The sequence below is a fragment of the Phoxinus phoxinus genome (genome assembly GCF_949152265.1).
Source record: "Phoxinus phoxinus genome assembly, chromosome: 6".
NCBI classification, from domain to species: Eukaryota; Metazoa; Chordata; class Actinopteri; order Cypriniformes; family Leuciscidae; genus Phoxinus; species Phoxinus phoxinus.
Window position 1 is genome coordinate 6,777,434 of NC_136881.1, and position 13,779 is coordinate 6,791,212.

Genomic DNA, 13,779 nt, shown 5'->3' on the forward strand with positions numbered 1-13,779 from the left:
AAACTACAAAGGTAAAGTATAAATTAAATCTATTGTGACCGATGTGAAGGGGGAGGAGAATTTATACGTGATCAAAGATCAAGTGGGCCAGATCTGTTCTGGATCTAGTCCATAATCATGCCGGATCAGGGCCAACTCATTTTATTGACAGTACACACACACACACACACTAGACAGTACACACACACACACACACACACACACACACACACACACACACACACACACACACACACACACACACACACTAGAAATCTAGAATTTCAAGAACTTTTTTACACTAAAATACCACCTGCTAATCTAGTTTTAGCACTAACTTACTTCACAGTAAACAAACATGCATTCAAAAAATATATATTTGGACAGTAAATTTGACATATTCAAGGGCTTTATCTTTTGATCCATTTTCTATTTATTTAGCATATTACAGTTTTTTTCGATTGCTAAACGACACAACTGGAGCTACATGTGCAAAACTCTAACTACAGTCTGCACAGCAGCAGTTCATGTGGACCAAACTCTAGTTTGTTTTTCATTGCTTGAACACAGTTTTCAAAACTCTACACACTTATCCCATGACTTTAACCACAACCTGCGCAACACTGTGGATTTACAGCACTTTGTTCAAATGCTAACACACAGCTGTCAAAACTGTGAACCACACATTCAAAACAGAATACTGTAGATTTCAGCCTTGTGCCTTTCAAACCCTGCTGATTGCAATTTCAGCTGAAAGGCTAAGCAGGTGTCTTGTTTTAGACTTGCTAGTGAACGGTGAACACACACACACACACACACACACACACACATATATATATATATATATATATATATATATAGGTAGAGCTCAGAAAGACTAATTTTGGAAATGGAACCAGGAAGACGGGTTCGTGGAGGGAGAAGGGCAGGGAGAGGGTGGATGCATGGAGGAAGACAAAGAAGACAAAGAGCTGTTATTTCAGATGAAATAAGGGCTACACTTATAGACCATGTCGTGAACCATGGTCTCTCATTGAGAGAGGCAGGAATGAAGGTGCAACCCAATCTGCAAAGATCCGCAGTGGCATATGTAATGCGAATTTTCCATCAGAGTTACATCCTTACAGTAAATGAAAACATTACAGGAATTTATTTTGTATTGCAATTATATTTACACAGATATATATTACAGTAAGTTTGACTGTAAAATATATTTTACAACAGGACCCAAAGGCTGGCCCCAACAGGAGTAAGATAATAAAATATTGTAAGATGCGCAGGAAAATGCTATTGTTGACATGGTTGTTGTCAACAATGCAATAAAACTGCGGGAGATTCAAGATAGAGTGCTGGCTGATAATGATATATTTGAAAATTTTACAGTAATTCTGTCAGCACAACAACTATTGCTCGAGTCCTACAGAAACAACAAGTTACAATGAACCAGTTACACTGTATCGTTCGAGAGAAACAGTGAACGGGTAAAAGAGCAAAGATACCAATATGTCCAGGTAAGACGTCTGAGGTTACATACACAGATAAAAAATATGTACAGTAAAAAAAAACACTGTAGCATTACTACAGTAAAACTGTGCACTTACTGTTTTTCAGAGAGTAATGGAGGTGGAAGCACTGGAAACACCACATTCATTTGTGTTTATCAATGAAGCTGGGTTTAACCTTGCCAAAACACGGCGCAGAGGAAGGAATGTTGTAGGTCAAAGGGCCACTGTGGAGGTTCCAGGTCATGTGGGATATGATATCACCATGTGTGCTGCAATGGCCAATGATGGTTTGCTTCTCAACACACCACTCATTGGCTCATACAACACAGAAAGGCTTATAGCTTTCCTAGAACAGCTCTATGCTCCGCTAGTGCCAGCAGAACAGGGGGAGCCAGTTAGAAACCCCCAAGTTTTTGTCATAGTTTGCGATAACGTTGCTTTTCACCACTCCGCAGCACATCACAGATTTATGGTTTTGTACCTGCCTACATATTCACCCTTCCTCAACCCAATAGAGGAGTTTTTCTCTGCCTGGAGGTGGAAAGTGTTTGGTCACCACCACCCACATGACCAAATGTCTCTTTTGGAAGCCATGCGTGCCGGATGTGAGGACACGAGTCCAGAGGACAGGGATGGATAAGGCACTCCAGAAGGTTCTTCCCCAGGTGCATGGCAAGAGAGAACATTAGATGTAATGTTGATGAACACCTGTGGCCTGATGCTAGAGAGAGGCAGGATTATCCCCTCAATTATTTGTTTGAATTACATGTACTTTTAGTTTTAGTAGCCTATGTAATTCCGTAAATTACTACAGACTATTTAAGCAAACTGCTAATTTTCATTTACCTTAAAGAATTATGTTCTAAAAATTTTTATAAATCATGTGAAAGAATGTCACTCTTTTCTTTGAAGAAAATATTACTTTGTATAAAGTCACTGAAATTGTTCAAACTGTAAAGATGAAAAGTTTGTATTTTCTGTATTGGTGTTTGATGCTAGTGTTTTTACTCTCAGTGTGTTCTGAGTGACAGTGTGTGTTATCTCAGTGAGGATTGTGCACAGTGTTTGGCTGCACTAAGCGTGTTTTGAGCCATGTGTTAAGAGTTGTGTTGCTTGGAATGAGTTTTGCAGGTGATGTGAACTGTTTAGCTCAGGTGACTGTTGGTAGTGCAGACTGTAGTTAGAGTTTTGCACATGTAGCTCTAGTTGTGCTCACTGTCGTTTAGCAATCGGGAAAAAAAACTGTAAAACAAATACGCAAAACATTGCCACTGTGCATAGGTAATCAAAGGTTATAGAAAACACTGAAGTCTCTACTTGCTGTTAAAGAGATAGTTCACACAAAAATTTTAATTCTGTCATAATTACTCACTCTCATGTCGTTCCAAACCCGTAAGACTTCCGTACCTCTTCTGAACACAAATTAATTGAGATATTTTTAATGAAATCTGAGAGATTTCTGTCCCTACATTAACAGCTACGCGACTGTTGAGTTGAGCAGTAAATACATTTGTTAGCTGAAATGTGGTCCTTGGTGATTCGTATAATGCAAGTCAATGGCTACAGTGAGTCAAAAAAACATATTACAGGCAAAACAAAATTAATATCCGTGGCTCCTGGCGATTCATTGAGGTCTTATAAAGCAAAACAATTGGTCTGTCCAAGAAACTGAACATTATTTACAACATTATTATCTGTAATCCACAGCCTCTGCAAACAGTTATGAGTGTCACGGCATAGTCTTGTTTTGCCTGTGATATTTATTTTACTCTCAAAGTGACAGTAGCCATGAATTGCATTATACGAATCACCAAAGACCACGGTTTCAGCAAAAAATCTTCTTTACTGTTCAACTGAAAAACAGTCACCTCTTGGATGGCTTGAGGGTGGGTAAATTAACAGCAAATTTAAAATTTTCAGTGAACTTTCCCTTTGAAACAGTGATACACACAAATAGTTAAACAATCTCAGAACTTTTCTCAATGTTTATTTGAAAGAAAGCTTTTGAATAGTATTCATGTTGTGTAGTGACATAAGCCTCATGAATTTATTATTTATCCCAAAAAATGTGGCATTGATCAAAGAGGCAGCAAAAAGCTGCAAAGAAAAGGGAAAAAAAACATACAAAAAAATAATGGTTACACTACAAAAATGTTAATTAGGTTAACATTAGTTAATGTATTAACTAACATTAGTTAATGCACTGTGAACTAACATGAACAAACAATGATCAGCTGTATTTTTATAATATTAACAAAAATGAATAAATACTGTAACAGATGTTTTGGTCATTGTTAGGTCATGTTAGTTTTTAAAAAAAACTCGATTGGAGAATCCAGACTGTGAAAACTTGATTTTCACAGCCAGCCGCTTACTTCGCTTATGCCTCGGGCCGGCCCTGCGTGAGTATTTGGAGCACACATGTGTTGTAAAACTGATGATGTTTTCTTAATGTGTGGGTGTTTTTTCTATTTGCATGCATTTTCTTCAGTTGCAGCGCGTTGAGCTCTCTCGGCCACCGTAAAAAAAAAAAATGTTTTGAATAATCTAAAAAACAAATGTGTCACTGCATTATTCCCACATTACTTATTTAATGTTGTTAAATGTAGAAAGATTTTACATCATAACTTTTCCTTTCTTAAAAAAAAAAAAATCTGAATATTTCTATTCCTTTTCAGGTTTGAGACCCAGACTTTCATTTGAACCCCGCTGTACAAATATTTGTAAAACTAAAAACAAAACAATCCTCTCAATATTAATTTGAATCCACAAAATGATGTTCCTGTGATAAAGAAAATGTATCACAATCAAAGACCCACATTTCAAATGCAATATATGTGATTTTTATCAGCTTTGAATGTCCACCAATATATCATCAGCAATCTGAACAATCTGTTCAAGTGCCTTTAATATTAGAACATCAATGTCATCCTCCGTGTCAATCTCATCATGGTAGTTCTTCACTGGAAAGATGTTTGACAATGGCACACCAACTTTGTCACTGCACATCTGAATCTGGACAGGAACAGAATGTTAGGTCAGAAAATTAGATGTGGATATTAGACAGAATCAGATCAACATGGCCAATATATAGTTGCAAAATGTAAAATTGAAACATGTGTATGTCTTTGGATGACATCACATACCTTCTCTTTGATCTTCTTGCTAGTGTAGATCTTCCTTAGATCCTTTTTGACCAGCGGACATGCTTCATCCACTTTGGTCATCACAACCACTTGAGGAATCCCTACAGCAAATGCAGAGGCAATGTAAAGGTTCTAAAACAAGTTTTTTTCTCCTCAAAAAAAAATGGCAGTTTGTTGTACATATCTACATAACTGACCCACATACATTGTCTGGATCATATAAATAATTAAGCAGAAAAGTTGAGCCATGCCCTGTTTTAATACATTAAAATACAGCCTGTATCTGGATTTTCTCCATCTATGCATTGAAAGAACTCACTCAAACCCAATTATGGCCACTTCTCTCTCGTGTAATGTAATGTGAACTCATGAATAAATCATAATCAAACATTCAGGGGTCAGATTTACCCTTATCACTGATTGTCCGGCGGACGATCTTCAGCTTGTCAATAAGTTTATCATCTGTGAATTGGACAGTATCTGCAGCTATGACGTACACCAGGCAGAAAGACTGATCGGAAAGTTTGGGGTCACTGGTGTAATGTTGATCCTTATGAGTGAGTGCCTTCTCCTCATTGAACTAAGATTGGAAATTCAGCAAAATATGTTTAACATTAAACGTCAAACCTATTGCACACACACAAACTTTGTTAAAAAGTTCATGTAGGGATTATTACTTTATAGCCGTCCTTCACGTGGCCAAATACAGCATTGATGATGTCATCTGTTTGTGACCCAGCCAATGCATCAGCTTCTAAGCCCATTATGTCCTTGAAGACGAAGGGCAGAGGTTTTTCCCCATTTCTGATGGTGAATCCTTTTAGCTTTTGAAGACCAAAAATATAGAGGCATAAATATTTGTAAACAATTTCCAAGAAATCCTCATTTGATTAACTAAACCGATCAATGCTCAAGAGTAGGTCAAATTACATTTCTAGATCTTTTAGAAAACTGTATAAGTGACAAATACTTACATTTCTTGTGAAACTACGACTGGCACCAGCAGATGAATCAACTAGCGCTCTAGCGGAGATCCGTCCTTGAAAGGCACTATTGATGGAGTTAATAAAGCTGGACTTTCCTGCTCCAACTTGTCCAGCTACCAGAATCTTGATTTCCTGTACAGCTGAAGAACTCGGTGAGAAGTTTTCCAGCTTTTCTTTTATGGCTTCTTTTTGTCTGTCAAATCAAAATCAAAATTTACAGAACTTCATATAAAGCTTCTGTCACCACACGTGATTTTGCCATATGTACGCCATTCCCAGTGGAGCTATTGCACTTAAATAACTCAGAGTCTTCCCTAGTAAAAAAAAAAAAAAGTATACTTTATTGTATTTGAAAAATATTCCTTTTTTCAATAGTACATAGTAAAAAAACAAACAAATTGTTAGTATATTTGCAATCTTTAAATATACTAAAAGTATAAGCATCATACTTTTACCTATTTTCACAATACAACTTTTAACACACTTTAAAATAATTGTACTTTAGTATATTTTCTACAAATATATTTTAGAAAAATATACTTGAAGTGAAATTTCAGTTTATCTTTTAAAAGTTTATTTATTTGCACTTTATAAAAATATATTTTAGGTATATTTAACTGTGCACTGGAAATGATCATTGTAACAATGTGTTGAAAGTATACTTTCAAAACACATTATAGTATACAATAGTATTTTGTACAAAGTATAGCCAAGTATTTTTTGTTTATTAATGTGCATTTGTTATTGAAAACAAAGTGTGCAATTTGTAGTATTTTGAATAAGTCAAAGGTATTACTGAGCAGCATATACTTTTTATATTCTACATCCCAATAAAAGGCAAAATACCAAAATTAAATATTTTATAAATAAAAATATACATATATAAATATAAATACACTTATGGCATATTGCTTGTATGTTTCGAAGACACTCATAATGAATTTGTAATGTACTTGTAACACAAATAATATCACTAATCAAGCATGTAATTAGTCCCTACACAGGCATATAAGTATACTTGAAGTTATTCCAATTTAGCCCACATAAGTACACTTAAAGTTATGCTTTACTACAATTTAATTACAATTAAAATATACTCAGTACAAAATTAATTGTTTCAAAATAGCACACTTCAAGTTAACTAATAAATAACACTTGAAGTATAATACATTAGTCTGGCTGCAAGTATACTCAGCATTGTTTTTTTTCACCAGGGTTTACCCTCCTTTATTTCCTTGACTAATCCCTGTGAAACCTGCAACAGGAAAAATGTGCTTTGCGTTCAGTCCTTCTCATAGGAATAGAAAGATTCGACACTTCTCCACATGCATCTGCCAGGATGCTTTCCAACCTTTCCAGCCCATAATTCAATGCACAGTGCCCCAATCTTAGTCTAGTAATATACTCTCCTTCCTAAATCTATATTTATTGAATGTTTCCCTATTGGCTGAAGAGAAAAATAATGTCTGCCTTTTGTCCCTCTTCCCATTATTTTTGCCATTTTTATCAATCCTTGCTGAATAATATATTTCACTCAACCCATCCATACATTACTTCCAATATTACTTAAATATTTATATTCAGCTCTCTTTTTTGTCATTTTATCAGCCGCTTGTTCCCCTGCACTCCTAATAGCTGGAACCCAAAGAAATCCCTCTGTATTCCCCAATTATTTGATTCAATGTTACTAGTATTTCTACCATTAAAGGAACACTCCACTTTTTTTTTTGGAAATACGCTTATTTTCCAACTCCCCTAGAGTTAAACAATTGAATTTTACCGTTTTCGAATCCATTCAGCCGATCTCCGGGTCTGGCGGTAGCACTTTTAGCATAGATCATTGAATCTGATTAGACCGTTAGAAACTCTCTCAAAAAGAAAAAAAAGACCAAAGAGTTTTGACATTTTTCCCATTTAAAACTTGACTCTTCTGTTGTTACACCGCGTACTAAGAAAATTTGCGATTTTCTTGGCCAATATGACTAGGAACTATAATCTCAATCCTGCATAATAATCAAGGAACTGCGCTGTCGTACCAGCAGGTGCAATGGTATTACAAACTTAGTGCCGGTCACGTTGGAAGTTACCGAGCTGGGGACTATTTTCAGGCGCTGCGTAATATCATTGCGCCTGCTGCACCCATGGTACGGCAGCACAGTTGCCCTCCGACCCTCCGTGGCTAGCAGCGCTTGGGTGGTGTAGCCCATTTCTTCTCTTGGCTTTGGCGTTAGGTAACGGTGTTAAAAATCAGCACATATTTATAAGTGAATTTAAAGCAAAGGAGGAGCTGGAGCTCTAGCGCCTCCCATTTGGCTCGCGCCCAATGTCATCGCGTTTCTTTCCACTGTCCAATCGAATAAACGGAGAGGCGGGCCTTCCGTTGAAGTGATGAAAGCTACTGTTGCTTTAAATGCCCGGGAAGAGTACGATGATGGAGGATAAACTTGTGGTGCTCTCGCGGGTTACCAGCAGGTGCTAACGACTTCACGGACCATAACTGCCACAATGTTAACAGAAAGTACATAAAGTTAATAAAAAGCTGGTATGACGTTTACTTGATTGACAGGACAGCGGTTTTGGTGGTTGCCTTGCAACATAATGAACGCAGCGCACTGCTCGTTCTGTGTGATATGGGCAGTGCTGTGCGCCTCGTGTTTTCGAACCTGAAAAACACGTTTGGTGTTTGCATTTCGCCCCCTAGTGTCAGTCGCACGGAACTTTGAAATTGGTCGCGAAGCAACCGTTACCCTCGGCTATTCACAATGGTAAAATTAATGATTTTAATGAATGTAATGCAAGCATGAATATATCCACACAAAACAAATCACCCTTAATACATCTAAAATAAAAACAGTAGATTGTATAGAGCTAATAAATGTAAATATTGATTTAATAATTAAATCAGAATAAAAAAAATCTGCAATATTTATTATTAACCGACATTTTACAGAAATAGCGTTTACAGAATAACATTAAAGAGTTAAAATATTGGTAGCTAATTCTAGCCTCGCGCGGGTAAAATTGGGCATTTGTGCGGTCGTTTAATCGGCTCTCCTTAAAGGAACACTCCACCATTTTTTGAAATAGGGCTTATTCACTGTCTTTCCTACATTTAGATAGGTGGGCAAATGCATTTTTGTCTCAGTGCATGCATTGTTTTAGTTTGGCAGGGTCGCCGCTAGCTTAGCATAATGAATGGAATCCTTTGTTGCCAGCAACATGTCCTGAGTAAAAGTGATAAAAAAAACAAAACAAAAAAAACCTAATTACTTCTTGGCCTGCGTATTCACAACGAGTACAAATAGCGATGCAGATTGAGACTAGGCGATTTCCTAGGCAGATATTGTCTTGGGACTATATTAGGGTGAAGCACAGGCGAAGCACTGCTACCTGGGCGCAGAGATATCACGCAGCACCTGAAATCCGTCAACATACCGGCGTGACCTGCACCGAGTATCTTCGCTTTTGGATTTTTGCAACCGAGAAATCCTCGGTAGCTGTGACAACTGCAGGCACGCTCATCTTGATCTGACATGTTGAGATGGTGTTGAGCGATCGCAACATCCTCCTCCTGTCGTTCTATTTCCAAAGCACACAGCTCCTCTTCTGAAAACTCTGGCTCATAGAGGTATGGTTCTTGATCTTGACTGTCTGAGAAGTCACCCTTTTCTTCTCTCACAAAATCAGCCATGTTCATCGCCATTCACTATGTCTACTGCAAATATCCAGCTACTATTCACGCCGGTATGTTGTTGACGGAAGTTGTGGGATTTCACGTGTTGTATGATATCTCTGCGCCCAAGTAGCAGTGCTTTGCCTATGCTTCACCCTAATATAGTCCCAATCAATATCTGCCTAGGAAATCGCCTAGTCTTAATCTGCATCGCTATTTGTACTCGTTGTGAATACGCAGGCCACAAGTAATTAGGTGGGGCAACAAAGGATTCCATTCATTATGCTATGCTAAGCTAGCAGCGACCTTGCCAAACTAAAACAATGCATGCACTGAGACAAAAAATTTACCCACCTATCTAAATGTAGGAAAGACAGTGAATAAGCCCTATTTCAAAAAACGGTGGAGTGTTCCTTTAAGGTGTTTGGGATTTCTCCCCTGTCTGGTTTCAGTATCAGGTGTTTGGTCGGCGTCGAGGAATCGCTGTTGTCTTTCATTTACTTAAAGGGGTCATATAATGTCATTTTTGTACAAGCTAATATGATTATTTAGGGTCTAAATTAAAAGTTTGTAATATACTTAAAAAATTCTCATTAGTATTGTAAGAAAACGCTAATTTTACCTGATCAAAAACAGCTCTGTTTTCAGCACGCCGTTTTAGTGCATATGTCTTTAAATGATAATGAGCTTTACTCACCCCGCCCCTCTGTTCTGTGGTGAGTTTTTTTACACAACACACGTGGAGTGTTGCCTTGACAACAGTTGAGGCTATATTTTGAAGAATGGCAGCGGGAGTCTCTGAGGATAACATAACTATAACGCATTGTTCAGTATAAACGTGGAATTATTAATTATATTGAGAACGTCGTAAAAACATGACATAATGTAACGTTACCCTGAGTGTAAACATTAAGTTAGCCGTATTCATCGTGAAGCGTGCTAGCGATTAATATAAGGATTAATATAAAGGTTAATAAAACGTTACACTCACTTCTTCTGGAGGTTCAGCAGGAACACGAATAGTTGGTACAGATCCTTTTTTCAGGAGCAGCTTCTTAGCAAAACCAGCTATTGACCCTCATTTGTAAAGCAGTCTGGTGAAAAATTATTTGTGCAAAAAAAAATAAAAATAATTTGTCCTGGGGAATATTCCCTTCAAAAGCAAAACTCAGCCACTGCGTCTTCAGCGGTTCTGATCTAGGAACATTAAAATGACTGCTGTGTTCCTTATTGCACCCGAGAACAGAACACCACAATCGCTTAGACGCCATTCTGCTCATCGACAGTGCTCCAGCGTATGTCAACAATGACGCGCGGACTATGATTGACAGCTCGCGAGGGCGGGTCTGTGTTGAAACGCTGCTGTCAATCAACAATCGTGGGAGGGGCGTCGATTTTGTGACGTCACAAAATCGAACAGCACAATTTGAGACATGGTAAAACATATAAGGAGATTTAAAAAAAAAAACACTGGATGGATTTTTATCATTTTATGATGGTTGTGTACAGGCACTGCCAACACACATTTCAGTGCAATCAACTTGTAAAAGTGCATGTACCATTATATGACCCCTTTAAGAAACATTTTAGCCTTTAAATAAAGGCCCTGGTCTCACTCCTTCATTTCTAATCGTCTTCATCCAACATTGCGGCCGATAGATACATTTTATTGAACACGTTTAAAAAAGTCCTCTGCATTAACTTTTTCATTTAATGTGGTTGGTCAACTTTGACTGCGAACAGCCAAGAAGTGACTTTTTTTAATGACCATTTAATGACAGACTCATCAAACGTAATGCAGTTTTTATTTTTCAGATTGCATAGGCCTATATATAACATTATTGAATCACTCAAAATGAGGAATCCATTTTTATAAGCATATTCATAATTTATTAGGCATGGCCAAACTGAATGAAGGGATTGATATCAGGTATTGTTACCAAATCACTTATCTGACAGTTTCAATGCCAATATTGCCATTAATGATATCAACTTCTGAGGAAAAATATGCTTCGATATGTTATGCACAAGATTGTGGTCCTTCTTAAGACAACAAATAATTATAGTCTGTAAAATGTTTGGGGAGAGATACCAATCATATTTTACAGGGAAATACATTTTTACGTTACACAGTATTTGCAGTTTTATCTAAACAGATCAGTTGTACACAAAGACATAGCCTGCACATAAAAATTAAATAAAGTAGGCTACTGATCTGCATACAGAATAGCTTACATGGCTTACCTCCAATCAAATTTCCTCCATGGTTTATCCAGTTCTATGGAAAAACATATAGCAATTAAGTTTAACAATAATTTGGTAGCATCTCTCTGAGAATGTATAGGTATATGGTGTGTTCATGTGTTCTGTATATATTAAAAAAATATATATGGAAGAAAGTCCCTCTCACCTGGATTTGGTTTTGGTGTTGGTTGATGCACTACGCAACGCGCTGATCTTGAGCCTGATGATCCCATTTTTGTTTTTGGTTTTCACCCCCTTCAATATATTTATATCAGCTCTCTCCTGGAGTATGTATTGAACTTTTTCCTTACTCAAAGCAGACCAGGAGATGTTGGGATCGCGTTGAAACCGAAGTTATTCTTTTATTGAGAACTCTGTGCGTGGCTGCAGGTCCGTCCAACAGTCTGAATACTAAAGCAGTATACATTGTAATGTACATATATTCCAAGGGGGAGGTATTTACATTGTGATGAGAACAAAGTCTGTAAATGCAGTGGCCTGCATGAGTCAGCTTATTTACAAAGAGATTTTTTGATCTCATCAGTCAAATGATCCAATCAGCTAAACTAGTCAACGAGATTGGGCCAGGGCAAAGGGCGAGATTTAAGTAATCTGACTCATTTAACTCACAACAGAGAGAACCAATGGCCACTAAAGCGCTTTACATTTTGCCTCACATTCACTCACTCATTTATACACAGACGGCGGTGGCAGCCATGCAAGGTGCCATCCAGCTCGTCGGGAGCTGATGGGGTTAGGTGTCTTGCTCATGGACACCTCGACACTTGGTCAGATGGAACCGGGGATTGAACCACCAACCTTACGGTTTGTAGACAACCTACATGAACCACTGCCGCCCCATATTTAAATTTCACTTGAATTTTTGCAAGCTTACATGCATAATAAAAAATGTCCACACCCATTATTGTTTTGTTTTTTGAGTTGTCTATGCTGTTGACCATATTGACATGCATATTATTTCAAACATTAGATACCACACATAATCTTAAGGTAATTAGGGTTGTGGACTCGAGTTTTGTTGTTACAATTACACCGCAAAAGTTCAGTGACATTTTTATTTGTGCATGGTAGAAAGCAAATACTACTGACATACAATAAAGATTGAAAATTAAACTACACGATTCAGGGAGCAGGCTACACAGTGAACTCAGAGAAATGCACACAGAGAAAACACTACGCTTGAGCAAACAGTTTGTGAATAGGATACTACAAATGATGGCCGTGAATAAAATAGTCAGAAGTAAACAGTGTAGCTGACTTAATGTTTAGCTGACAGAGTGTAGAATGTTTAATTCTAAACCCCAACCTTTAAGTGCTTCTTTTAGCTATATATTTGCCGATATCTTTAGCATTTCTAATCCAAACAACATCAAACTTAGCACTGTACTTAATCGTGTCCGCACCGGTCAAGTTTAAAAGCCATCGGACTGACGGTTCGAGAGATACGCGATTAACAGACAGACAGACACACAGACGGACATAGAGACAAAGACAGACATTCCTGTAATTTATATTATGTGTAACAAATCACATTTAATTTTCCCAATGAATAGTTACTTTTATTTTTAAATCTGCATTGCAAAAAAAAAAAAAAAGCCTTCCTGAGATAAATTAGTATACATTTAATTTACTACAGTAATTAACACCGAGACACTAATTTGTGCAAAAACTACTAATGACTTGTTTAAGACTTGAAGCTTATAATCAAGGACTTGCAACTTGACTTGGACTTGCCTGTCTTGACTCGGTAGGCTACTTGACTCGAGACTTACTTGTGACTTAGCAAAACAATGACTTGGTCCCACCTCTGGTAATTAGCTCCTAAAGCAATGCGAAGCTGCAGATAATTCTGAATGCACCTTGGATGCTGTGATAGGCATCGTAATCCAATAGAACTAATATATGCTTGATGATGGCTGACGCGAAACAGTCGTTCCGAAGCTTTGCGAGATCCCGAAGCGCAGATGTTTCGAAACACTAGGCTTGTTTGAGATGAGCAAAATCTGCGCAGAACCGATCACCGGTGATCAGCGCGAGATGCATGCCGGTTAGAAAAGTGTCCGAGTGCGGTCGGCCTGGCTCTGATGTCATGCTGACGTATGTGAAAAAACTCTTGCGATCGCAAGGCGCACGTGTTGGATTCTGCAGTTGCGTATAGAGGCCAAAAGAGACAAAACGTGTGAAACTGACGCGTTAACATGCATTTACGCGTTAACACGCAATTT

General features: G+C 37.7%; 1 protein-coding gene across 3 annotated transcripts; it reads right to left on the reverse strand.

The window, feature by feature from the left end:
* Positions 1 to 3,972: 3,972 nt before the first annotated feature.
* Positions 3,973 to 13,507, reverse strand: LOC307000462 (interferon-induced protein 44-like). Of its 3 annotated transcripts, none has more exons than XM_079616089.1 (8): positions 13,311 to 13,466; positions 11,700 to 11,815; positions 11,534 to 11,567; positions 5,605 to 5,809; positions 5,308 to 5,454; positions 5,039 to 5,210; positions 4,631 to 4,731; positions 3,973 to 4,499 (listed from the first exon to the last, which is right to left on the reverse strand). In XM_079616089.1, the coding sequence occupies exons 2-8, from the start codon at positions 11,764 to 11,766 to the stop codon at positions 4,332 to 4,334; spliced, it is 894 nt and encodes a 297-aa protein (XP_079472215.1). In that variant the 5' UTR covers positions 11,767 to 11,815; positions 13,311 to 13,466; the 3' UTR covers positions 3,973 to 4,331. The 3 variants fall into 3 exon arrangements, with proteins under 3 accessions (XP_079472215.1, XP_079472217.1, XP_079472216.1); XM_079616091.1 differs by having other exon boundaries at positions 4,016 to 4,499; positions 11,700 to 11,944; positions 13,327 to 13,507; XM_079616090.1 differs by having other exon boundaries at positions 4,016 to 4,499; positions 13,374 to 13,466.
* Positions 13,508 to 13,779: the final 272 nt, after the last annotated feature.

What these genes read in the sequence shown, in the direction of transcription:
- LOC307000462 (XM_079616089.1), bottom strand. Translation starts at nt 11,766, where the DNA reads ATGGGATCATCAGGCTCAAGATCAGCGCGTTGCGTAGTGCATCAACCA. An exon ending in GTCGTAGTTTCACAAGAAAT is followed by an intron (nt 5,455 to 5,604) that starts GTAAGTATTTGT and finishes GGTCTTCAAAAG; the next exon opens with CTAAAAGGATTCACCATCAG. An exon ending in ACGTGAAGGACGGCTATAAA is followed by an intron (nt 5,211 to 5,307) that starts GTAATAATCCCT and finishes TTCCAATCTTAG; the next exon opens with TTCAATGAGGAGAAGGCACT.